Below are 26,183 nucleotides of genomic sequence, written 5' to 3' on the forward strand. Positions count from 1 at the left end.
ATTAACATTAATTCTGTCCAGTGTCTCAGATTAATTATAACTTATAGATCCTGTTTGTTTCCGATTCATCAACATTTAATTGAATTAAAAGAGGGAGGAGTCACACGGCAGAGCACCATCAGCCAATCAGGTGTCAGGAGGACCAACCGTCACACAGGATTCACCACCTCTCACACACACACACACCTGTGGAGCTGCATGTCCTCTGTCCTGTTTGTCTGATCACAGACTCATTAGAGATGTTGCCCATGAGCAAGGCAGCAGCCTCGCCCTGCTCCGATGAGCCGAGGTGACGTCAGAAGACACTTTGATCCTCGTCCTCTGATTGGATACATTAGAAAGTCAACAACAACAAAAAGTCTCAAAGTAAAAACAACATGTTGTCTCGTGTCTTCGTGTCTCTGACGTCATGATGTCAGCGTGGATCGAACAGCTGTGGACACGGACCGTTACATCAGACCTGTGACATCACAGGTTGTTTATATTGATTGAACAGGTGAACTGTAGATTGTTTTTAATGTAAAGATCAGCTGTTTTCTCCCGTTTCCAGTCTTCGTTAGCTTATGCTAAGCTAGGCTAACCATTATTCAGCACCAACAAACAGCTGTGAGCCTGCAGCAGCTGCCAAACATCTGAACATGTGATGAAGATCATTTAAAGCTGCAGTCTGTAACTTTTGTCTCCCGGCAGGTTTCAGTACCGGTGTCTCCACAGACCCAGGACCGAACCCTGACCCAGCTGAGACATCACAGCTGAGACATCACAGCTGAGACATCATGCAGTTAAATGATTCATACATTAGTCAGACGTGGCTCTTTTTAAATAAAAACAATCAGTGGGACGACTGAGCAGCAGCTTTAAACCGTCAGTTGAAACGTTTCTTCTGAATGAAATGTAAAGTTTGAATGATAAAAGATCAAAACAAGAAATAAAGTTTGATTTAAAGTTTATAAAACATAAGAATAGTGATGTAAATAGGGTTTATATAAATATAGTAATAAAAGGCTTTGGTATAAATGTATAAACTGTGCGGCCAGCAGGTGGCGCTGCAGCAGCATCACAGCAGATTAAAACAGGTGGATGTAAACATGTAGTGACTAACTCCACCTTCAAAACTCACCTGACAGCTTCCTGCACCTGCCTGTCATTCATGGCCGAGGCTCCGCCCCCTGACGACAGCAACCTGAGTTTCAGGATTTGTGACAGAAACACGTCGACGCTCGGAGACGCCACGGTAAGAAAACGCTCACCGACAGCTGATGGCTCAACTCAGTGACTTTATGACGCTGAACATATTTTACTTGTTGATTTGAAGCTGAATCTGTTTTTTTCCACCAACCTGTAATCTGTAATCAGTAATCAGTAATCTGTAATCTGTAATCTGTGCCTCCATCACACGTCAGGGAAGGTTTCAGGGCTCGTGGTCGTAGTTCAGCGACGTGTTTCCTTCAGTCTGCAGATTTATTCTAGAAACTGATCAGAGTGAGAGCTCGTCTGTCACTCAGCAGCTCTGATCTGAGACTGATGTTGAGACTGTGAGACGTTCAGGGACCTGCTGTGGTCAGTGAACGCACCACGCCTTCATCACGATGACGCTTGTTGTCTGTTGTGAGTCTTTACTGTGAGTGAGGGAGGAGATGATCTGTGTTAGCCTAGCTTAGCCTAGCTTAGCCTAGCTTAGCACGAAGACTGGGAACAAGAGAAACTGAGATCGTTACAAGAATCTTTTTAATCTGTCCCGTTTATTTTACAGACTTTTCCTTTATAGTTTTAAAAGACATTGAAACAGAAACTGTGATTTTACATTTCTAATGTAAAATCACATGAAACATCTGTGATTGAACCTGAAACTTGACTTCGTTTACAGAAAATGTGACTTTGCAGAAAAACAAGTTTAAAACTGATCACATTTATAATGTTAAATAAAATGATTGACAGTTGACAGTTGGAGCTGTTTCTGTAGTTTTAATAGATTTTTGTTAATTGACAGATATTTTCTAAAATTATAGAAAATGTCACAACAACATTAAATAAATGTTTTTATCAACTCTCCACTGACGTATTTGACAAAGTGGTGAGCAGCTTTACCGTGAAAACGTCTCCCGACATGTTGATCTTTCATCACGTTAGATATTCATTAGATAAATAAGATTTATTTCAGGGCTCAGATTTGTTTTTAGGGTTTACTATGAATCATTTTAGTTTTCAGCTGCTGGAAAATAAACGTCTTAGTTTCTAAAAGTGTCAAAACTGTAAATTCTTGTGGTTTAAACTTCAGAAGGAGACGATCAACACTCAGACGTTGGAGGACATTTTGGGATTTGGGGCTCTGAAACAAAAACAGGATTAATATCTTTAAAATGATTTTATCATGTTTCCTCCACAGATGTGAGAAATGTGGTCGATCGAGAGTCAAACGTTTTATAAAACGGAGGAAAAGCTTCAGAGTTTTCAGGGAGACAGTTTGTAGAGACGTCCAGACGGACGATCACGCAACTGCAGTCGGGACATGGTTAGCCTAGCTTAGCATAACGACTGGAGACCAGGGGACACAGCTGGCCTGGTTCTGAGCAGCTGTGGCAGAGCAGCCTCCGGTCACACCACAGTGACAGTCTGTTATTTCGGATGGTTGTATCTTCACACGAGTTCAAACAGTGAAACGATGTTTGCAGACGACAGCGAGCGTCGTTATTAGTTTTAATCCAACTTTGATTCAAAAACCTTAAATGTTCAACAGCCAGAAGATTTATGAAACAGTGACAGTCTGGATGAGCCGGGCTCAGGACTCAGTCCTGATCCGTCCCTCCACGTCTGGAGGAGGACTGTGGTCGGGGACGTCAGGTGTACAGACGTTGGGCCCGGATGATCTGGTGCTGTGAGACGTTCACAGATCCAGAACTCCTCACAGACTCATCGGGTCGGCTCATTAAAATCAGACATGTTTGATATTTATGAGTCGGACCTCAACAACCAATGAGAGAGGCCTCCTGGAGAAGCTGACGGGTGTTGCCAGGCAACAGTAACCGTTGTAGCCCTCGAGGCTAACGTTAGCTAGCACACAGCTGTTGACAGAAGTCTCTCCTCCAGTTCTCTGCAGACAGAAAACCGTGTTGACTTCGTCTCCACAGTTTCTTCTTCTGGTTCTTCCGTGTCCGTCTCAGTTCTGTTCACGTGTTCCTCCCTGCGGCGGTGCGGCGCTCCTCCGGTACCGACACGAGCATCAGGCTCAGCGAGCGATCCGAGCTGCAGCTGAAACATGAATGATTTTGCATGTTTTGAAAAATAAAAGGACAAACTTCACGTGTCAGCGGTCCACTGTTATCACTCTGAGTTCAAAGTGTTTCAGTAAAAAAGTGATGAAACTGTAAAACTACGACTCAACAGAATCGGCTCAGAAGACTCCAAAGTCAAAGTGTCTGTTGTTTTTATTAGTTTTTATCGTTTTGCTCGTGAGCACTACGGAGCTGAACTGGACCGAGAACATACAGAGAAAATACATAAATCAACAAGTTTGAGTGAAAAAATCAGGAACAAGATGCAAAAGTGAACAAACAGACAGAATAAACAGAAACTTTAGGAATGTAAAGAAATTAATTAATACAAAAGCAAATCAGAACAAACGTTTTCCACATTTTATAAATGAATTAACGTCGACGTTCTTTTTTATTTATTCAACATGTTTTTTCACTGAGTCGTTCTTCAGCGTCGATCCTCCGCATGAATGTTCAGAAACTCCTGTTCCTTATTTAAAGCTGTTGGTTTCAGGATGTTTCTGCTGAAAACAGGTAACACTGAACACACCTGACATACAGGTGAGGTGGCCACACCCCCTGTCCTCCTGGTCACACCTGTTCAGAGCAGGTGGTTATCAGCCGCATTAGAGACAGAAACACTGAGAAGAAGCTGCAGCCAGGTAGAGAACAACCGTCCCACACACTCCTGTGTGTGTTATCATACCTGTGTGTTACCTGTGTGTGTGTGTGTGTGTGTGTGTGTGTGTGTGTGTGTGAGCTCAGACTCACCTGACAGCTGCTTGTTATTTTTGTCTTTGAGTTAAATCTGTTTGTGTGTCGGGGTTCAGTCGTGTCTGAGGAGGAATGTAGTCCGACCTGATCGCTCTCGACTGACAGCGGCTCCAGTTTTACCTGCAGGATCGTCGACGCGTCATCGAACTGACAGATTCATATTTTTAATTCTGAGAACAAAGTTTCGTTTGTCACCAGCGAGACGACGTCAGACTGAGGTCCTGTTTGTGTTCTGGGTCAGAGAAATGAAGGAGCGAGCTGCAGCCGTGAACCTTCATGAAACCAATCCACTCAGAAATCAGACGGTTCAGAGAAACTACGTTTTTAAGTTTTCTTCAGTATCAAAGTAATCTATTACATCCATGAGTACACTGCAGAGAGGAGCACTCTGAATGTTACCTGTTGTCTCAGTTCAGTAAAAAACAATATAGAAATAAAGAGACGAATTAATTCAATTTCTGTTTTGCTTTTAAATTCTTTTTTACCTTTTTGTATTAATTTATTTATTAATGTTTTCATTTGAAATGTATCTTATTTATTTACCAAACTTATTTAGTTGTATTTTATTTTAACTTTGTCATAAATAAACATTTTAAAAACCAAATTATAAGTTAAATAAAGTTGATGTCATATTTTATAAATTAATGAATGTGTACATTTATTTTTAATATATTTTTTGGTGAGTTTAATAATTTTATGAGTCATTATTTGTTTTATTCTTAGTTTTGTCAGTTTCAGGCTTCCGTACATGGACACGACCAGCTCAGTTCGTGTGACTGTAGAGACGCTGTTGAATGAGTGTGAGGAGTGTTTTCAGTGAGCCGGGTGGAGAAACATCTGAACCCTCTGAGAGAAGTGAAGCTAACAGTTAGCACAGCAGCGCTAACACTCAGCTGTGTCTCCTCCAGCAGCAGCATGATGATGGCGGAGGCAGCCACTCCAGAGCTGTTCTCAGAGCAGGAGTTGACCTGCTCCATCTGTCTGGACCTGTTCGACGAGCCCGTCTCCACACCCTGCGGACACAACTTCTGCCAGGTAACACACACACACACACACACACACACACACACACACACACACACACACACACACACACACACACCTGAGAGCCGGTCAGCAGGTCTGATCCATGAAGGTCGGTCCTGAAGCCTCAGCTGAACCTGCTCATCACAAAATGTACATTTATTTTCCATAATCCAAGAATCAGAGCTGCAGGAACTCCAGATTAAAGGAACAGTTCACACAAACATCAACCCCAGTCATCATCTCCTCAGGTCAGGTTGTGATCTGTCATCAGGAGGAGACGATGGCTGAGCCTGACTTTATATCATCAGGAGGAGATGATGGCTGAGCCTGACTTTATATCATCAGGAGATGATGACTGAGCCTGACTTTATATCATCAGGAGGAGACGATGGCTGAGCCTGACTTTATATCATCAGAGTTTAATGTTTGGGTGAACTGCTCCTTTAAAGGTCCAGTGTGTAGGACTTGGTGCCTCTAGCAGTGAAGGTGCAGACTGGACCAGACAGAACACTAGAACCATGAGAGCATCTCTGTAGAGTCGGTGTTTGATTTGTCCATTCCGGGCCACCATACAAACATGGAGGACTCAGTGTGGAGCTTCTAAATCCTGTTTACTGAACCTTCTTCTTCTTCTTCTTCTTCTTCTCTCCCCCTCTCCTCTCCTCCTCTCCTCTCCTCTCCTTCTCCTCCTCTCCTCCTCTCCTTCTCCTCCCCTCTCCTCTCCTCCTCTCCTCCTCTCCTCTCCTCCTCTCCCCCTCTCCTCTCCTCCTCTCCTCTCCTTCTCCTCCTCTCCTCCTCTCCTTCTCCTCCCCTCTCCTCTCCTCCTCTCCTCCTCTCCTCCTCTCCTCCTCCTGCACCACCTCCTCCTCTCCTCTCCTCCTCCTGTCCTCTTCCTCTCCTCTCCTCCTCCTCTCCTCCTGCACCTCCTCTCCTCCTCTCCTGCTCTCCTCCTCCTCTCCTCCTCTCCCCCTGCACCTCCTCTCCTCCTGCACCTCCTCTCCTCTCCTCCTCCTCTCCTCCTGCACCTCCTCTCCTCTCCTCCTCCTCTCCCCTCCTCCTCTCCTTCTCCTCCCCTCTCCTCTCCTCCTCTCCTCCTCCTCTCCTTCTCCTCCTCTCCTCCTGCACCTCCTCCTCTCCTCTCCTCCTCCTGTCCTCTTCCTCTCCTCTCCTCCTCCTCTCCCCTCCTCCTCCTGCACCACCTCCTCTCCTCTCCTCCTCCTCTCCCCTCCTCCTCTCCTTCTCCTCCCCTCTCCTCTCCTCCTCCTCTCCTCCTCCTCTCCTCTCCTCCTCCCCTCCCCTCCTCTCCTCCTCCTCCTCCCCTCCTCCTCCTGCACCACCTCCTCCTCTCCTCCCCTCCTCTCCTCCTCCTGCACCTCCTCCTCTCCTCTCCTCTCCTCCTCCTGCACCTCCTCCTCTCTCCTCCTCCTCTCCTCTCCTCCTCCTCCTCCTCCCCTCTCCTCTCCTCTCCTCCTCTCCTCCTCCTCCCCTCTCCTCTCCTCTCCTCCTGCACCTCCTCCTCTCCTCTCCTCCTCTCCTCTCCTCTCCTCTTCCTCTCCTCTCCCCTCCTCTCCCCTCCTCTCCTCTCCTCCCCTCCTCCTGCACCTCCTCCTCTCCTCCCCTCCCCTCCCCCCCTCCTCCCCTCCTGCACCTCCTCCTCCCCCCTCCTCCCCTCCTGCACCTCCTCCTCTCCTCTCCTCTCCTCTCCTCTCCTCTCCTCTCCTCCTCTCCTCCTCCCCCCCCCCTCCTCTCCTCCTGCACCTCCTCCTCCCCTCCTCCTCTCCTCCTGCACCTCCTCCTCCCCCCCTCCTCTCCTCCTCCCCTCCTCCTGCACCTCCTCCTCCCCCCCTCCTCCCCTCCTGCACCTCCTCCTCCCCCCCTCTTCTCCTCCTCCTCTCCTCCTGCACCTCCTCCTCCCCCCCTCCTCCCCTCCTGCACCTCCCCCTCCTCCCCTCCTGCACCTCCCCCTCCTCCCCTCCTGCACCTCCTCCCCTCCTGCACCTCCTCCTCTCCTCCCCTCCCCTCCCCCCCTCCTCCCCTCCTGCACCTCCTCCTCTCCTCCCCTCCCCTCCCCCCCTCCTCCCCTCCTCTCCTCTCCTCCCCTCCTCCTGCACCTCCTCCTCCCCCCCTCCTCCCCTCCTGCACCTCCTCCTCCCCCCCTCCTCCCCCCCTCCTCTCCTCCTGCACCTCCCCTCCCCCCCTCCTCCCCTCCTGCACCTCCTCCTCCCCTCCCCTCCCCTCCCCCCCTCCTCCCCTCCTGCACCTCCTCCTCTCCTCCTCTCAGGCCTGTATAGGAGGTTACTGGGCGTCCAGCCCGGTGTGCACGTGTCCTCTGTGTAAGCGTCAGTTTGAGGAGCGTCCTCGTCTCAGCGTCAACAAAGTCTTCGCTCTCATAGCAGATAAATACAAAGCGGCTCGTTACGGCGCCGCTGGGTTCGACGCGCCGGTCAGAAATGGCGGGACGGCGTCGCTGACGGGCTCCGTGGAGGCGGGTCCGGACCCGGGCAGCACCAACCCGTTCTTGACGGCGTCGGGTGAGGAGGTGGTGTGGTGTGACGTGTGCACAGGTATGAAGCAGCCCGCCGTCAGCTCCTGTCTCACCTGCACCGCCGCCTACTGCGCTGAGCACGTGAAGCCTCATGAGACCACGCCCTTCTACGCCAAGCACCCGCTGATGGACCCTCAGGAGGCCCTCAGGGGCCGCACCTGCACCGCACACCGCCGCCTGCTGGAGGTGAGGGGACACTGATCGATAGGTGATCAATACGTTAGGTCAGCTTCATTAGACTCTGCTGAGAAGTAATCCACTGACAGATGCACTGATGAGTGTAACTAAGTATATTTACTCGAGTACTGTACTGAAGTACAACTGTCAGGTACTTGAGTATTTCCATTTGCTTCACACTTCTCTTCTACATCTCATGTTGTACTTTTTACTCCATTACATTTGTCTGACAGCTTTAGTTACTAGTTACTTTTCAGATTACCGTCCTGTCCGGTGAAAACCACGTATCTCCAGATGTGATATAAAAAGTATTTGATGTTAAATGTAACTAAGTATCTAAAGTAGCAGTAAAAGTATCTGATACACGTCTCAACATGTTGACGACTCTGCTCTTTACCTTGATGATCACCTGATGCGTTCACTTGTCCAGGTGTACTGTCGGACATGTCAGCGCTGCATCTGTGCCATCTGCGTCCTGGAGGAACATCGAACACACAAAACCGTCTCGGTCCAAACCGAGAGGCTCAGCAAACAGGTAGAGGAGGGTGTGGTCTTATTACTGTGACGATGAGTCGTCCTCATGTGACAACGAGCTCAGCCAATGACAGCCACTCTGCTCACCTGTGTGCTCAGAAACAGGTAGCGAGGACGGAGCAGGAGATCCTGAACCGGATCAGAGAGAAAGAGATTCACGTGACTCAGCTGAAGAGGAAACTGGACGGAGTCAAAGTCAGACATCTTTTATATCCATCCTGTGAATTATTTAATACAATGATTCAGTTATTGATTCATGTATTGATTCACGTATTGATTTATTTATTGATCTGTTACTTTGAGCCGTTTTAAACGTTCTGTCACTTCCTGTTTGCTCTTCAGACGTACGCAGACGGAGAGCGAGGCGAGGTGGAGCAGCTCCTGGACCAGGTGTCCAGCTCGTTGGACAGGATCCGGTCTCAGGTGGTGGGCGGGATCGAGAATCAGCTGGACGCCGTGATGTCAAAGGGGGAGGGGCTTGTGACCCGTCTGGAGGCGGAGCTTAGCCTGCTGACGGACAGGAGGGCCACGCTGGAGGTCCAGGCTATCAGTCAGGATCACATCGGCTTCCTGCAGGTGAGAGTGTCCTTTAGTCCATCGTCGCCTGGTGACGACGACTGTTAGCTTAGCATCAGTGTGTTAGCATGATATCATGACTTTAGACCTGTTAGCTTTAGCCCCAGTCTGTTAGCGTGACCTCTGACCCCCCCGCCCCCCCTCCTCAGAGTTATGAGGAGGCCACAGCTCCTCTGGCGGAGGATCAGCAGAACGAGCTGGACGAGGACGGGGAGTTCTCCCTCCACTTCCAGCTGGGGGAGGTGAAGAGCGCTCTGTCTGAGGTGAAGGACAAGATGGACGACATCAGGATGGGGGAGGTCCGGTCCCGAGGCGCCAGAGGCTCCTGTGAGTCACAGCTGATCAGACCATGAGGACTATGTTCCAGGTCTAACATGAAACACAAACACTGACCTGCGTCGTCTGTTTCAGTCTCGTCTGGTGATCTGATGGCGGCAGAGAGCATGATCAGTCTGAGGGCGAGCACCGCCAGCCTGAGGAAGAGTCAGTGGTCTCTGAGAGGTCGGTGACTGGTCCGTCGTCACACATCGACTTTTACTGTGAAAGAACCACTGACTGTTTCCTGTCTCCCTGCAGATCTGAAGAAGAACAAACTGGTCACAGGACACAAGAAGGCCCGAGTCTACATGGGTGAGTTGTTACATCATCTCATCTGTGACCCGGTAATGACCTGTCAATCAGCAGCACGGGTCATCCATGGGACCCAATGCAGAACCTACAGTGTTAAAGTAACTGAGTATCGTTCTTGAGTTAAAGTAACTGAGTATCGTTCTTGAGTTAAAGTAACTGAGTATCGTTCTTGAATTGAAGTAACTGAATTGTTCTTGAGTTAAAGTAACTGAGTATCGTTCTTGAGTTAAAGTAACTGAGTATCAGCCTGGCCTCAGCATTTTGTGATCATCAGAATCAGTGTTAAATAAATACATTTAAAATGTGCTACTTTGGCTCTGATGCAACATGTAATCTGTAAAGTAACTAAGCTATCAAATAAAAGTAGTGGAGTAAACGTACAATATTTGCCTCCAGGATGTAGCAGAGTGGAAGTGTGAAGTAACTGAAAATGGAAATACTCAAGTCCACTTTGTTCTTCTTCTTATTATTCAGACCAGCTTCGTTAACCGTTAGCTTTAGCCTGAGCTAAATGCTCATTGCATGTTAGCCTGCTAACATTAGCTGTCCGCTCTGATGACGGCTGAGCCTAAGTACATTTAAGCTAGTATTCAGGGTTAGAACTCTAGTATTCTAGCATGCTAACAGGTTAGCATAGCTCAAAGCTGAGCAAACACTAAAGATAAAGAAAGCTGAGTCAGACAAAGTATTTTAATTGGTCAGTGTTGTGTTGTTGTTGAGTCTAAGCCTGCTAACGTTATCAATCTGCTATAACAACATATAAGCTAATATTCTGTTGTTGGCAGTTAGCTGAGTCTGACGCTCTGAGATGTCCTAACAAGGCCACCGTACAGACGATAAACCCTTTGAGTTAGGGAACAACACGGCGCCCCCTCTGGTCAAACGTGCTCGTAGCTGATTTGTTTTTAACTTTCAGCCTGCGATGACAGTTTCTGCCTCAGGGGGCGTCACTCTTTGTTAACGTGACCTTGTTGTCTCCAGAGGACGTGGTGTTGAACCCGGTGACGGCGTATCCGTTCCTGATCCTGTCTGAGGACAGGAAGCAGGTGAAGAGAGGAGAGAAGCTGCAGTTCTACAGAAACAGTCAGCAGCGATTCGACGTCTGGTCCTGCGTCATCGCTAAAGAGGGCTTCAGCACCGGGCGGCACTACTGGGAGGTCAGACTCAGGACGCACAGGTGACACTGATCCAGGACCAGGTGTGACGTCTAACTCTCTGTTTCCACCTGCGCAGGTGTTTGTTGGAGAGAATAAGGACTGGAAGCTGGGCGTGGTCAGCGAGTCGGCTCAGAGGAAAGGACTGTTTGACATGAGCCCCGCTAACGGATACTACGCCATCTGGTGGAGCGGCAGCCACCTGCGAGCGCTCACAGCACCGCCTCTTACCAAGGTCTGCATATTATATTATTTTATACTATATTATTTTATATTATATTATTTTATATTATATTATTTTATATTATTTTATATTGTATTATATTGTGTGTGTGTGGTGCAGGTGAAGAGTCCTCCGAAGCTGCGTCAGGTGGGCGTGTTCCTGGACATGGACGAGGGTCAGGTGTCCTTTTATAACGTGAAGTCGGGCTCAGAGATCTTCAGCTTCCCTGGAACCTCCGAGTTCACAGAGAGGATGTTTCCTCTGCTGGGCACCGGAGACAAAGAGGTCCCGCTGGTCCTCATGACCACCCAGCACCAGCTGGCCTGAGGGACGAGGGACAAAGACCAGGGTGAGGAGGGTCAAGACCTGAGAGGAGGAGGGACGAGGGAGGAGCACTGGGATGTTGACTGTTGAAGCGTCCAGCTCAGAAACTGAATCTCAGCTCAGGTGAAGCAGATTCTGGTTTGTTCATGTGACAGAAGTGGAAACATGCAGCGGCGAGACGATGTCACCGTGACAGAGCAACACTGACTGTCTGTCAAAGGTTCCTCATTGTTACAAGGTCCCTGTCAGGTTTAACCAGATGTTTTCATGCTCCAGGAGCCAGAAAATAAACATATTTCTGTCATGGTGGAAGAGAAACGCTGCAGGAACAACGAGACTCACTGCTGATGTTTCAGGTCAGACTCATGTTTAAAGGCTGTAAGTCAAATCAATTCATTCATAAATAAAAACAGAGTTGAGATTTAAAGTGCAAATTGTGCTCAAAAGATGAAAATGTCATGAAAAAATGTGTTTTAATCAGAATCCTAACACACAAATGCCCTTTTTAAAGTTTGACTTCCTGTCTCCGCCCCCTCGCCTGTCAGCCAATCATGAGGATTCACTGACGACACCTGGTCACCTGTATGAACGTCCTTTTTTATGTACATGAGCAAAACTGTTAAATAAAGACGAACATCACACGTGTTCCTGACTCTGTGTGTGTGTGTGTGTGTGTGTGTGTGTGTGTGTGTGTGTGTGTGTGTGTGTGTGTGTGTGTGTGTGTGTGTGTGTGTGTGTGTGTGTGTGTATAATCAAACCCTGCTGCAGTGATCAATAGTGAATCAATAATGAATGACAGCTGAGGGTTTGACTGGTGGTAGGAGAAGAATTGGTAGTTGTAGTTTTAGTAGCACTAGTAGTGCCAGTAGTAGAAGTAGTACTAGTAGTAGTTCTAGTGCTGTAGCAGTAGTAGTACTAGTAGTTGTAGTAGCAGCAGTAATAAAAGTAGTACTAGTAAAGGCTGTCGTGGTCGTAGTAGTACTAGAAGTAGTAGCCAATGTTGAGATTCGGACCTTCAACCTTGTGTTTGCTCCACTTCCTTCTTTGGGGAAATGTACTTTTAGACGTATAGAAACAGTTTAATATAAACTGGATAATGTTAGTTCAGATACAGTATCAGATTACAGTATCAGATTACAGCAGTATGATTCACATTGTTACATTTCAATTTAACTTTTGTGAGTTTGTTTTCTTTTCCAACTAAATTCAGGTTTTCATCAGAAAATTGCACAAAAATGTATAGAAACTGATTTTCTGGGTTCTTCTGAACGTGAGCAGAACGATCTCGACGTCAGCTGATCTCAGGTGAAGTCTCGTAGTCCACAAAACATTTCTGCGTTCAGCTAAACAACTGAAGAAGCTGGAGACTTAAAATGTGAAACCCAAACAAACCTCAAACTCCACCAGAGCTTTGCCAAATTAGCTGTTAGCACTTCCTGTTTGCAGTGTACTCATGTACGTACAGACAACTGTCACTGGATCACTGTGATACTGAGGAAAACTTAAAAACGTGATGTTTCTAAGGCAAGTTCTGCACATGTGAGGAGACCACACACTGGTGTGCACTGCGTGTGTGTGTGTGTGTGTGTGTGTGTGTGTGTTAGTGACGTCTCAACAGTTATAATCATTCAAGTTCATATTTTATTTAACATAAATCATATTGCAGTCAATGTGAACAGCTGGGGTTTCAATATACACAATAGAATCGTTAACATTTTAAGCCCCGCCCACAACAACCCCCACCCGCCAAAATGAAAACATAAGGCCCCTCCCCCTCCCACGTAAACCCCGCCCACCACCCCCCTCCTTTACACAAACACACTGATCCCCGACCCCTCCGACAACAGCCCCGCCCACCTGACACGACGCTCCGCCCCCTGACGCTGAGTGTGTGTGTGTGCGTGTGTGTGATTCAGCAGCAAACTCCAAACTGGTCATCGCAGCAGCTTCAAAGAGCAAACAGAGGTCATGACAGCTGAGTTCACCTCCACCTGACACACCTGACACACCTGACACACCAGCTGCAGCTTCTGATTTACTCCGACACTGACTGCCGTTTGAGAACAGATCTGTGTTCACACTGACGGACATTTTAAGATGCATTAGCTCCACCCACATTGAGTCATAGGCCCCACCCACTCACAAGCCCCAACCTCCAGTGCTGACATCATCATCCATCCAGCTGTGGAGTCACTGCTGGATGAAAACTTTCTAGATTTCTGCTTTTAGGAACTTTTTAAGGCAAACCTGATTCGACTGCGGCTCAGAAGCCCCGCCCCCTGTACTCAGAAGCCCCGCCCTCCAGTGCTGACATCATTACACCTACAGTTGCTGAGTCATTGCAGGCTGAAAACTACACTGTCAGCTTGTTTTAAGGAACTTTTTAAGGCGTACCTGAACGTGTTGTGACTCAGAAGCCCCTCCCACTCTGACTGACCACTCCCCCTCACTGGACATGAAACGTCACACGTTGCCTTCACAAAACCTGTCGCACAACAGACTTTTTAAGGCGCATCACAGCTCCTCCCACACTGATTAGCTCCTCCCATATCAATTAGCCCCTCCCACTCTGATCAGTCCCTCCCACGTCCAATTACAAGCCCCTCCCCTCCATCTTGTCAATGTTTTCCTACAGTCGTGGAGTCGCTGCTTGCTGATTGGTGATAAGTTGTAGTTTTGGGAGGAACCCTGGAGTCTGCTGGAACTACTTCCTGGCGTAGTGATTTCTTTGCCAGGCAACCAACCCAGAGACGCATCGCGCAGAGAGCCGGCGGATGAACTGCCGCTTGTGAAGAACGCCGCCCGTGAGTTTGGAGTTTGCTGCCGGCTGACGAACAAACAAATGGCGGCAGAAGGAGGGGGCGTGTCCTTCTGACCACCTGTCTGTCGCAGGTATGTTCGCCACGTACAACATTTTACAAAATAAAAGAAAATCATGTGGGTGTCGTCATCATCATCATCATCATCGTCATCATCATCAGTGTTGTGGCGTTTTCTGAATCACCAACTCACCCGAGCAACATTCACGGACCACCCACACCTGCCTCCCCTCCCTCCCTCCCCCCTCCCTCCCCCTTGGCCGCCAGTGGCGGCCATCTTTTCAAGTCCAGTTCCTGTGTGTGTGTATGTGTGTGTCGGCGTCCCCCTGTGGCGTGTAAACGGCTGAATGCTGCGTCTTGGAAGTAAAACAGAGAGAATTATGGGAGGAAGGGAGGAGGAGGAGGAGGGGGAGACGAAGGGAGGAGGAGGAGGGGAGGGTTTCTTCGTCTTCTTTTGTTTTGAAACAGAAAAGCGTCTTCTGGCGTGCTGCTTTCTGTCTCCTGCTGCTGCCAACGAGCAGGACTGAGGAGGAGGAGGAGGAGGAGGAGGAGGAGGTGAGGCAGAGGGGGGGAGGAGGTGAGGAGTGTAGGGGGAGGGGTGGGGGAGTTTGGAGAATGGTTGGACGCCGAGTTATTTAAGACACCTCTCGAAGTAGGTGGCGCCCACGTATCCGCCCCTCAGAGAGCGCTGGACGTTCTGCTCGAAGAGCCGCCGGTTCGTCTGGAGGACTTCTGCCGCCTCCTTGTTCAACGGATCCTCAGGGTTAGGCTCCTGCAGGGGGGAGGACAGGGGAGGACATCGTATTAACATATGAACACTGTGAGGAGGTTTGAATCAGATCAGGACACATGTTGCCTGCAGGGGGCAGTAGTGTTTATAATACGGACTTTAAGCTACGACGGCTGAGGAGCAAAAACATTCCCACAGTTTAATTATAAAGCTCTTCATGTGCTAAAAACGTGTCTAAAGTGTCTAAATGAGACTACAGAGGTTGTCGGGGACATTTAACGTCCTCACAGCGAACACGGAGACTCGTCTCCTCACTAGTCCGTCTTTACAGGCCCACTTTAGTTACACACTGTTCTCACTCTGACTTTACAACTTGTACATTGATCATTTATAGAAACCTGGATAGTAATTGTGCAGTAAGACGCTCAGTGGTGGAGACGTTTGAGTCATGTGACCGTGATGTCGTCTGTTTGTAGCCTAGCATTAGCTTTTTACTGCTACACATTTAATTTACGCTTCAAACATCACAGAGTGGAGTTCATCTGTGGAGATGATCTGCTGAACAGAACCTGGACGGATCAGAAACTTGATTATTTTCTGTTATAATCCAGAATCCAGTTCAATAATCCCACAGAGGAACCAGAGAGATGCTAACTTCAGTTAGCTACAGACATAAATGATCTGTACTCCACTGTGTCTCAGCTGGAGGACTGTTGAGGACCCACATGAGCACAGTGAAGTCCACAGTGTGACTAACTGACGGCCTGAAGAACTGAAGGAAACTCACTAGAAATAGATACTGTAGACCGTAGATGATGGAGTTTATTGTCAACACAGGCTTCCAGTCCTCTCTGTGGAGACACAACAGACACAGTTAAAGACGACAACAACAACAACAACAACAACAACAACAACAACAACAACAACAACAACAACAACAACAACAACAACAACAACAACAACCTGATGTCATCTAAACTGTTCGACCAGGAAAGATGCTTCATGTTTTCAACATGTGGAACGAAAGTGAGTTTGTAGCTTCCATAGAAAAGAAACGAGGCGCTTCAGACTGACGTTTGTTTCTTCATCAAGTCTTTTACGAGGCGTCGGTCAGTTCGTCCTCACGTCAGATTCTCACTAACAATTTTATCTCGTTACATAAAGAAATCTTCTCAGTCACATTCATCTTTCCTTTGTTTATTGTGTGTTTTTTATCAAATGAATAACTTTTATAATACGAGTGCAGAAAGTTTGTAACCATAAATGTTTATTTTACACAGCAGCAGCCACACACACACTAGCTAACAGCTAACAGCTAACAGCTTAGCGGTTAAGGTGCATTACTGCCATCTGCTATTTAACAGAAAGAAACAGAAACAATTGAACTATTATCATTTACACGATATTATCATACGTCTATTATCAACATTAATAGTAATACGTTAAAAACAGTGTTTCTTAAATGTACAACAAAGAGTTTATAACGTACTGACGCTTCACACGACCGACATAAACACACACAGCAGGTTGGTTCTGTATAATAATTACAGTCTGTTTTAATGTCACCGGGTCGGATCAATCACCAGGTCCACAGAACTCAGAGTTCAGTGTAGCTGCTGTCAGAGTCCAGTTTTAATGTTCTCACACAGGAAACCTCAGATCCTGACACCAGCTTCATGTTCCCATGACGACAGAGTGTGACAGGTGGAGGGCACGCTACACGACCAGAACCAGTGAGTGGACATTAAGTTCAGATCATTCAGTCAAACTGACCTTAAGATATTTAGGCAGACGTTTCCTTCCAGGTCGATGTTGGGGTGATACACCATCGTCTCACACTTTACCTTGGGGGGGTCGTGGGGGTAACCCTGTCCTACCTGACACACACACACACACACACACACACACACACACACACACACACACACACACACACACACACACAGTTAGCAGGATTGCTGTGGCAGAAACAGGTGAAAGAAATTAAAAGTACAACGAAACTAAAGAATGAAAACATAAAATTTTCCACCAAATCAGATGATGAAGATCCTGCTGATTAAATGACACTGTATTAGAGCTCATGTATGTATGTCCTGTGAAGTACTGTGTGTACTGTGTGTACTTGACTGAATTTACTGTAAGAGTTAAGATAAAGACAGAAAGACAGGAGGACACAGAGGGCAGGTGATTCCAGGTGATTCCAGGTGATTCCAGGCGTTTCCAGGTGATTCTCACCTTAAAGCTGAAGACAAACTTTCCTCCTTTGTAAAAGCCCTGTGAGACAAACACACACACATCTTACACACTGTGTACTTCTTCTGTGTACCTCTACTTCATGTTTACTTCAAATCATTTCAGAGTTTGAGTTTTAAACACAGATGACATCATCAGTTTATTAAATGAGCTCTGCTGTCACCAAACTATCACCTGCATGTCAACACCTTTATGATCCCGTCAGACTACAACACCGACAGCAGCTCCTCTGCACAGTGAGCACTTTTACTGCGATACTAATAATGTTCGTACCTGTCAGGGCGAGACTGTCTCAGTCCTGCTCCTCACATCAACTCACATTTCATTTGTTTTCTCAGGATCACAAGTTATTTATGTGTCATCATCACGTAACACACACACACACACACACACACACACACACACACACACACACACACACACACACACACACACACACACCTCGTCTGGTGAGATGATGAGTCTGAAGTTGAGGAGGTCATCGTCATCGGGGAAGTTGATCTCACACGTCTTTGGCAGGTTCAACTCATTGATGTCTGAAACACAAACAGGAAACACGTCCACCTGGATGACACAGCTGAACCACCTGACCAGGTGTGTGACAGTCTGAGGAGAAGCTGCTGCCCCTTCACATGAACACACTGCCTGTCAGATCTGTCATGTGTGTTCACAGGTGTGTTTCAGACAGCTGCTTCATCAGGAAGTCGTGTTTTTATGTCACCTCCAGGAGTTCAGTGAGAATCCACTGTGTTCATTAACAGGCTGAAATCTGACTGACGGAAAGTTTGATGACACCAGAAGTAGCTCGTTAGCTGCCAATCAAACACGTCCTGACCTCAGTGAAATTAAACCAGAGGTGAAGAAGAAGTTAGTCACCCTGTGGACAAATAAACAGAGCTGACACAGCAAGTTAGCTAGTTAAAAGCTATCTGGTGTTAGCTAACTAGCCTAAAAAAAACAAACGTTATGATGTGTCGCTGCTGTGAAGTGTGAGCTAGTTATTATTGTGAGATCTGCTCCGGATTTAGTGTTGTTAAGTGTTAGCTGTGTGCTAACACGTTAGCCTGAACGATCTGATACGGGCTAGCTTCTGACTGGCTGTCTGCGTTTTGTTTTCAAATATAGAACAAGCTAGCCGCGGTTAGCTAACACCACTTCAGGCTAAAGTTAGCGTGCTAGCTGTTGGCCTGAGTTATAATAACAGCCCGCTTTTACTCTCTGTGTTTCTGGATCCTGGCCACTGACGGGGGCTCCTGTTACCCTGTGGTTTATAGGTGACCAGTCAGCCCGGCAGCCGGGACCAGCTAACCGGGTACTGGTGTTGTTAACTAGCCTACCTTTCTGTATTCGGAGCTGGGCCGCGCTGGCTTTTTTACCCCCGGCTCCTGTTCTGTTTCCTCCAGCAGATTCCTCGTCTTTCTTCTGCTGCTTCAGGGAAAAAAGCTTAATCATCTTCAGTTATTTGATAATTGGATGCCTATACTCTGCGTCCCTTCGGTGTGCGCGGTCTGTCTGTGCCGGGTGTGAATTTTAGAGTCAGTTCGGTCCCAACAGCACCGTGATGTTGATGGAGCCGGTGCGTCTCAACTAATTACACTGAGGAGAGATGCTAGCCGCCGAGCTAGCCTAGCCTGTTAGCTAGCAGAGAGGCCGGGCAGAGCAGGGGGAGGCGGGGGGAGGAGAGAGGGGAGGGAGCCCGCACCGCACCGCACCGCGCCGCGCAGCGCAGCGGCGGGACAAACACCCAGATACCCCCCCAGCACAAGCATCAGATATTGAATGTAACTAAGTACATTTACTCAAGTACTGTACAATGTTCAGGTACTTTATTACTTCAACTTGTCAGATTACTTCTGTACTTTGAAGGATTTTGAATGCAGGACTTTTACTTGTAATGGATTACTTTTACATTGTGGTATTTGAGGTACTTGTACTTTACTTGAGTATTTCCTTCTGTTACTGTTACTTCCACTCAACTTCATTTTGGAGGCGAATGATGTGCTTTATACTCCACTACATTTACTTGAAAACTTTAGTTACTAGTTACTCTACAGATTACATCCTGCATCAGTTATCAGACACAAACAGTGATTGTGATGATCAGCTGACTCACAGTATACAGTTTATACATACATGTAAATATATGGATCAGGTACTTTACTGATACTTTTGATACTTAAGTACTTTTAACATCAGACTTTTACTCAAGTATCCAAGTATCCAAGTATTCATATGTAACTCACTTTTACCAACGTAACACTTTAACACCAAATCTTTACTTTTATTCAGCAGACCTCCAGACCAGCAGACCAGCTGACCAGCAGACCAGCAGACCAACAGACCAAAAGACCAGCAGACCAGCAGACCAACAGACCAGCAGACCAGCAGACCAACAGACCAGCAGACCAACAGACCAGCAGACCAACAGACCAGCAGACCAGCAGACCAACAGACCAGCAGACCAACAGACCAGCAGACCAAAAGACCTCCAGACCAGCAGACCAGCAGACCAGCTGACCAGCAGACCAGCAGACCAACAGACCAAAAGACCAGCAGACCAGCAGACCAACAGACCAGCAGACCAGCAGACCAGCAGACCAACAGACCAGCAGACCAGCAGACCAACAAACCAGCAGACCAACAGACCAGCAGACCAGCAGACCAAAAGACCAACAGACCAGCAGACCAGCAGACCAAAAGACCAGCAGACCAAAAGACCAAAAGACCAGCAGACCAGCAGACCAACAGACCAGCAGACCAACAGACCAACAGACCAGCAGACCAACAGACCAGCAGACCAGCAGACCAGCAGACCAAAAGACCAACAGACCAGCAGACCAAAAGACCAACAGACCAGCAGACCAAAAGACCAACAGACCAACAGACCAGCAGACCAAAAGACCAGCAGACCAGCAGACCAGCAGACCAACAGACCAGCAGACCAGCAGACCAACAGACCAGCAGACCAGCAGACCAAAAGACCAACAGACCAGCAGACCAGCAGACCAAAAGACCAACAGACCAACAGACCAGCAGACCAAAAGACCAGCAGACCAGCAGACCAGCAGACCAACAGACCAGCAGACCAAAAGACCAGCAGACCAGCAGACCAAAAGACCAAAAGACCAGCAGACCAGCAGACCAACAGACCAACAGACCAGCAGACCAGCAGACCAAAAGACCAAAAGACCAAAAGACCAGCAGACCAGCAGACCAGCAGACCAGCAGACCAAAAGACCAACAGACCAGCAGACCAGCAGACCAAAAGACCAAAAGACCAACAGACCAGCAGACCAGCAGACCAGCAGACCAGCAGACCAAAAGACCAGCAGACCAGCAGACCAAAAGACCAACAGACCAGCAGACCAGCAGACCAAAAGACCAACAGACCAGCAGACCAGCAGACCAAAAGACCAAAAGACCAACAGACCAACAGACCAGCAGACCAGCAGACCAACAGACCAGCAGACCAGCAGACCAACAGACCAGCAGACCAAAAGACCAGCAGACCAGCAGACCAAAAGACCAACAGACCAGCAGACCAGCAGACCAAAAGACCAAAAGACCAGCAGACCAAAAGACCAACAGACCAGCAGACCAGCAGACCAACAGACCAGCAGACCAGCAGACCAAAAGACCAACGACCAACAGACCAGCAGACCAACAGACCAGCAGACCAGCAGACCAACAGACCAGCAGACCAAAAGACCAAAAGACCAGCAGACCAACAGACCAGCAGACCAGCAGACCAACAGACCAGCAGACCAGCAGACCAGCGCCCCCCTGCCTCCTGAGAGTCCCAGGACGGGGCCAGCCCTCCTCACCAGCGTCCCTCCTGCTGCTGCTTCCTCCGAACACGTCCAGATAAACAGCCAGCAGCTGCTCGTAGTGAAAAACTTTCCTTTGTTTTCTCTCATTTGTGATATTTTTACAGTGAGGCTGTAAATGTAAGAACTTTGATGAAAATATGTCGTAAAATTAATGATTTGTTCGTCATGTTTTTGAGTTAAGTGAAGAACTGCTCACCTCCTGAGTGCCATAAAGATAACCGCCAACTGTAGCTGCTGTTAGCCAGTTACCTCAGTTAGCTGTGCAGTTAGTGGTCTGGGCTGAGACAGAACAGGCTGCAGCTAGCCTGTTAGCATGCTAACTTCTGTAGCTATCTCAGCAGCAGAGCACATAAACATCTGACATCACATCAAAACTCTCATTTCATTCACACTGTTGATAATTTTAGTTCATCTGTAATAACATTCTTACATACTGCACCTTTAAATCCTGTTTGTTTCCTCGTTTGGTTTATTAAATGTCATTGTTGTGATAATTAGTCTGAAGTATAATTATTATTATTATTAATTATTATTAATTATATTGAGACTGACTGTGTTTGCAGGTTGTTCGTATAATCATGAAGCGTTCATCACGTCTTCATATTTTCCTGCAGGTCGGTTTCCTTAATGTTCAGGCCTCCACACTACAAGATCCAGAATGCATCTCTGCACCCGACGCACTGTGACGTCACCTCGCAGGGGGCGGAGCGTGCATATCATCGCTGCCCATATTTTATTTACAACATTTATTTATTTAATTATTTTTTCTCCCTCTGAGGCGGAATGGAGACTGTAGTCACCTGTGTGATGTAATCAATGCGGGGGGTTAAACGCGTCACAGGCGACCAACAGACCCGCAACACTGAACCAAATCACGCACAACACCGCAGCCAGGCGCCACACAATAGACACGGAGAACAATAGCCGCGCGCTGCTCTTTATTCACAATATCTGATTCATTTTTAATGCGGTGATGAGCGGGGCCTAGTTCCCGCGGAGGGTTATAACCGTGTGTCGTTTAAAAACACTGCGCTTCAGTTAAAATGAGCCATTTTAGGTGTTGTGAAGCCCCCCGGGAGGTGCGGGGCAGGAACACGCTGTAACGTGCGGGGCGGAGGGAGAGAGACTACCACACCGAGCGAGAGAGCGAGAGAGAGAGAGCAGTGAATGGGCACGACTCAGGCAGCAGCACTGCGCCCTTCACTTTATCGATATCGATCAGTTTGGTAATCGAGACATTTAGACCCCCCGCGGGCCGTTGGGCTAGCCCGGGAGCTAGCAGCAGCAGCAGCAGCTAGCGCGATGGGACGCATGTGAAGCAGCCCGGGAGCTAACAGCAGCCTGGCGGAGAAAGAAACAAGGAAGCGGACGGCTAGCTGCGCTACACACAAGCTAACGTTGGCTAACTGTTGGCTAATATTATTTCTAATGTGCGACCAAGGAGTATGCGACCTGATACGAAGAGGTGAGTCCCTGCTCGCGTGTTTCTTTACCCGCACGCATGTTTGTAACGAGCCTCCGTCAGCCGGGGGAGAGTTTAATGGGGCACAGAGATAATGAAAGAGGAAGCATACTGCAGCCTGCGGAGGCAGCTAGCCTGCTAGCATGTTACCAAGCGTAACGTTTATGTTTGAGACCACGGGGGGATGGTGAGGACAGTGTGTGTCATGTTTTCAGGTATGTGCTTCTCACATTAACATCACGCTGAACGTGCACACACACCTGCAGGTATCCGTGTGCTCGCCTGCTCTCGTTAAATGTAGGTTACTGTGACGCGCTAGTTGTTAGCCGTTAGCAACTATCTCGCAAGTGGTGCCAGATGCGCATCTTCATTATTCTTGGCTGCTAACTTCTGTTAGCTAGCTTCATGGTTTGTAATCTGTCTGATCAATCTGATGCTCACGTTATCAGCCCCGCACACAGAAGTTTACACAGGCTGGGATCAGCTGCAGGCTGCAGACACACACACGTTACTAACACATTACACAACCCAGAGCTGTGAGCTCCTCTCATTGTTACTCAGCTGCTGCCTCTCTGCTACTACTGAGCAAAAACAAACACATCAGCGTGAGAAGCAACAGAAGAATAACGGAGGTGAAGAGAAACATTGAGAACAAGAGGAAGCAGCAGAGAAGTGAGCTGAGAGAAGAAGCACCGGTCTGTGTTTTTACCTCAGTTTCTCATCAGTCAGCTGATCAGCTCTTCAGCTACATTTGATTCATCTTCAGATTTAATCTGCATCTGTTTTGATAACTGATCATCGACAGTAGCTCCTGAGCTGTTCGCTCACAGAGACCCGGAGCTGTTCTGGACTCGACAACATGAACAGACTTGTTGGTTCTGGGATGTGTTCCACTAATATAAAGACTAAATGTGTAATTGATCACCAGGAACATAATGTGAGACCGATCATTAATAAAAGCATAGTTATTTGCAGCTCTAATCACAAACATCGGTCCAGGTGTGACAGCGAACTCTGTGACCCAATCAGGATTTTAAGCTCTATCAGCACCGGGCCTGAACCGAACACATATTTATATTATTGATTCATCCGCCAGTTATTTGGTCGAGTAATCACTTTATTTTTAAAAGGTCAGAAAAAAGTGTTCATCACTTTTTTTCAGAGTCAAAGACGACTTAAATATTTAATACCAAACCTCACGGGGTCAGAATGTGTTCATGTTATTAATGTTTGTCATAGAGGTCAATAAATCAGATCACATTGTTTAAATTATGGATCAGCTGATGATTAGTGTCACTATTGATCGATCCAGCGACTATTTTCTTTTTCATTCAGTTGATTAAACTAATTAATACTGTCTGTCACAGTCGTCTCGAGCATGAAGGAGATGTTTTCTGTCTTCATTGACCAAAACCTTCAAATTAGAAAATATATTGAATTTACTGTACGGCTGCATGATAATTAGAAATATTATCAAAATCACAATATAGACAAGTGCAATATCCAAATGACAGAGCTGCAGTGTTTGATTAAACAAACAGTTATACTGAAGGACTGTGGAGCTGCAGAGACGTCCTGATGGTTGTGTGAAGTGTTGTTTGGTATAAAAGTGAAATCAAGTGCTGTCAAAGTTCTTCTTTTCCAAATGATCACAATTAATTAGTTTTAGCCCAACATGCAGCCCAAACGTCCTGCTCCACCACACCAAGACGAGCAGACAGTCACCACACAAGATCAGCTGAAACACAGACAACAGTAAATAATTTATCGTTCTGTTATTAGTTTCTGAATATTTCTGCCGATCGACAAATCAATGACTGTCTGATCCTTCAGCAGCTGCAGAGGACAGCGGCAGGGCTCAGTCCGGCTGAAGTGAAGCAGCTCTGTGGTTTCATGACTTGGTGATTTTTGTTCAGTGTGAATCATTGTGACTCTGCAGAGTCACAGACAGACAGACAGATGTTACCTCCCGCTCTCTCTTCTTCCTTTTCCTTCACTAAATGCCGACTTTGACAGACACGAACCTGAAATGAACACACTTAAATATCACTAATATGCTAGAAATCAATACTAAAGACACTCTAATGTGCAGGACATGATCTTGGTCAGTTTCATACCACACTGTAGCTTAAACAATGTGTGACTGCAGCCCTAAGTGAGACCCAACAGACCCAACACTCAAACTGTGTCCAGAACCACTAACTGCTCCTTTAATTACATTTATATCACCACAATTACAAAAAACATGTCCAGCCTCTCATCTTTGCAGAAACAATATCATTGTGGTCCTGCTTTGTGCTCTGCACTTTTTTTAATTTAATACAATGAATGTCTGTGTTCAGACTGGAGCTGCAGTTTGAGAGTCTTTTAGGGTGACGATGCCATAAAATATGAAACATGACGATCAAAGCTTCATCAAAAACCTGCGTAGAAGCTACGAATAAAAATAACGAAATACATGATTAAAGATGCGATGAAGCTCTGAAGGTTTGTTCAGACAGCGAGCGGCTGCAGCAGACATTTAAAAAGTCACATTAAAGGGTCACTCTGTAGTTTTGTAGCTTTGAATTTTAATATTTACAACATTAATGAGGTAATAACACAAACTGTTTCCATCAGTGAATAAACCAGCTGCTCTCAGAGGAAATAAGGTCCCAGAACACTGTTTGAAGCTAGAGAGGTGGCAGGGTCCGCCACATATAAACAAAGTAAAACAGTATAAACTGTGTTGTCCTTTAAGGTCAGTTTGTTGTTGTTTCTTTCTCTGCTCGTTCACATTTCTTCAGCTCAACCACAGACTGCTCCTTTAATGTAAATGTTGTCAGTCCATCGGGAGGCTGACAGCAGCCGATCACAGTAAAGTTTGTTGTTGATCTGTAAATATCCTTCACCCACGTCAGTGTTCGATGACCATATTTGAGGATTCATCACAAAAACTCTGAACATCAGCTGATGGATCAGAATTGGACTTCTGTACTCGCTGACATCAGTCTGGGCCCAAAACCTGCAGCCGGGCTCTCGCGTCGTGTCGGGACGATGATGCAACAGCTGCTCCCTGAATTAACTTCATCAGCTCCTCTCTGAACTAACAGTCTACATATGATGTCATCATCATTATTATTGAACACTGTAATAATAAAAGTCTCGGAGGTGATCAGATATTGATCCAGTGATCCATCGATGATAATCTCATCATCACACAACACAAACGTTTATAGTCCAGGATCAGATGATCAGATACCTCACTGATCTCAGATCAGCTCCTCCATCACTTCTCTCACTGTAGTTTCTGTGCGGTTGCCATGGTAACGCAGCGAGCTGTGGCGGCAAGTTGAAAACTGCCATGAACTCTGAGGTGTGATGACGACAGAGGTCAGACTGACTACAACCACCTCAGATATCAGATGTTTCCTTCATTATTTATTAAATGATTATTTCCTGGCAGACATGAAGCTTCATCAACCCTGAATTATATGTTCAATAACACTAATCACACAGAAAGCAACAGCATTGATCAGCAAATGTACCAGAATGATGAGCGTTCATATCACGTGTACCCCGAAACCAGAACATCGCTGCAGCTCTCGTCCAACACGACGTCTTTACGTGTCTCGTTTTGTCCCACAGAGAGATTCAGTCCACGGTGACGTCAACTCATCAACATATAAACACTGTTTTTGATCACATTTATCAGGAGTTGAGGTTTTAAAAGTGAAAATATTTTTCACAATATCGAATAACACAGCTGTTATGGCATCTCAGGGCTTTTATTTTGAAAAGAAAATGCACACTGAGCTGTCGCAGCGTGATGACACCTGACGAGGTGAGCATGAGCGGGCTGGTGGAGGTTTATGATGCAGCAGCTTCACGCAGCA

General features: G+C 47.0%; 3 protein-coding genes across 9 annotated transcripts in view; 2 read left to right on the top strand and 1 right to left on the bottom strand.

Moving 5' to 3' along the window:
- The first annotated feature begins 1,164 nt into the window (after positions 1-1,164).
- btr30 (bloodthirsty-related gene family, member 30) lies at positions 1,165-11,859 on the top strand. Of its 7 annotated transcripts, XR_014623886.1 has the most exons (13): positions 4,080-4,371; positions 4,937-5,060; positions 7,333-7,782; positions 8,204-8,308; positions 8,407-8,502; positions 8,650-8,883; positions 9,033-9,210; positions 9,295-9,384; positions 9,460-9,513; positions 10,495-10,670; positions 10,747-10,902; positions 11,011-11,570; positions 11,726-11,859. XR_014623886.1 is itself a non-coding variant. In XM_084371179.1 (12 exons), the coding sequence occupies exons 2-12, from the start codon at positions 4,941-4,943 to the stop codon at positions 11,215-11,217; spliced, it is 1,866 nt and encodes a 621-aa protein (XP_084227305.1). In that variant the 5' UTR covers positions 1,165-1,234; positions 4,934-4,940; the 3' UTR covers positions 11,218-11,859. The 7 variants fall into 7 exon arrangements, 6 of the variants coding, with proteins under 6 accessions (XP_084227305.1, XP_084227307.1, XP_084227303.1 ...); XM_084371179.1 differs by lacking the exon at positions 4,080-4,371 and adding an exon at positions 1,165-1,234 and having other exon boundaries at positions 4,934-5,060; positions 11,011-11,859; XM_084371181.1 differs by lacking the exon at positions 4,080-4,371 and adding an exon at positions 1,217-1,234 and having other exon boundaries at positions 11,011-11,859.
- Positions 11,860-13,032: 1,173 nt separating this feature from the next.
- ube2m (ubiquitin conjugating enzyme E2 M) lies at positions 13,033-18,700 on the bottom strand. The gene is made up of 6 exons (XM_084371161.1): positions 18,354-18,700; positions 17,458-17,552; positions 16,999-17,037; positions 16,537-16,640; positions 15,551-15,614; positions 13,033-14,805 (listed from the first exon to the last, which is right to left on the bottom strand). The coding sequence occupies exons 1-6, from the start codon at positions 18,466-18,468 to the stop codon at positions 14,665-14,667; spliced, it is 558 nt and encodes a 185-aa protein (XP_084227287.1). The 5' UTR covers positions 18,469-18,700; the 3' UTR covers positions 13,033-14,664.
- Positions 18,701-21,690: 2,990 nt separating this feature from the next.
- The window catches only part of fbxl19 (F-box and leucine rich repeat protein 19), a 21,106-nt gene continuing 16,613 nt past the window's right edge, over positions 21,691-26,183 (top strand). The window contains exon 1 of the mRNA XM_084370373.1: positions 21,691-22,311. The gene's annotated coding sequence lies outside the window, so the exon portion shown is untranslated. The remainder of the gene's footprint in view (positions 22,312-26,183) is intronic.

This window comes from Pagrus pagrus, assembly GCF_965226575.1.
Source record: "Pagrus pagrus genome assembly, chromosome: 13".
Lineage (NCBI taxonomy): Eukaryota > Metazoa > Chordata > Actinopteri > Spariformes > Sparidae > Pagrus > Pagrus pagrus.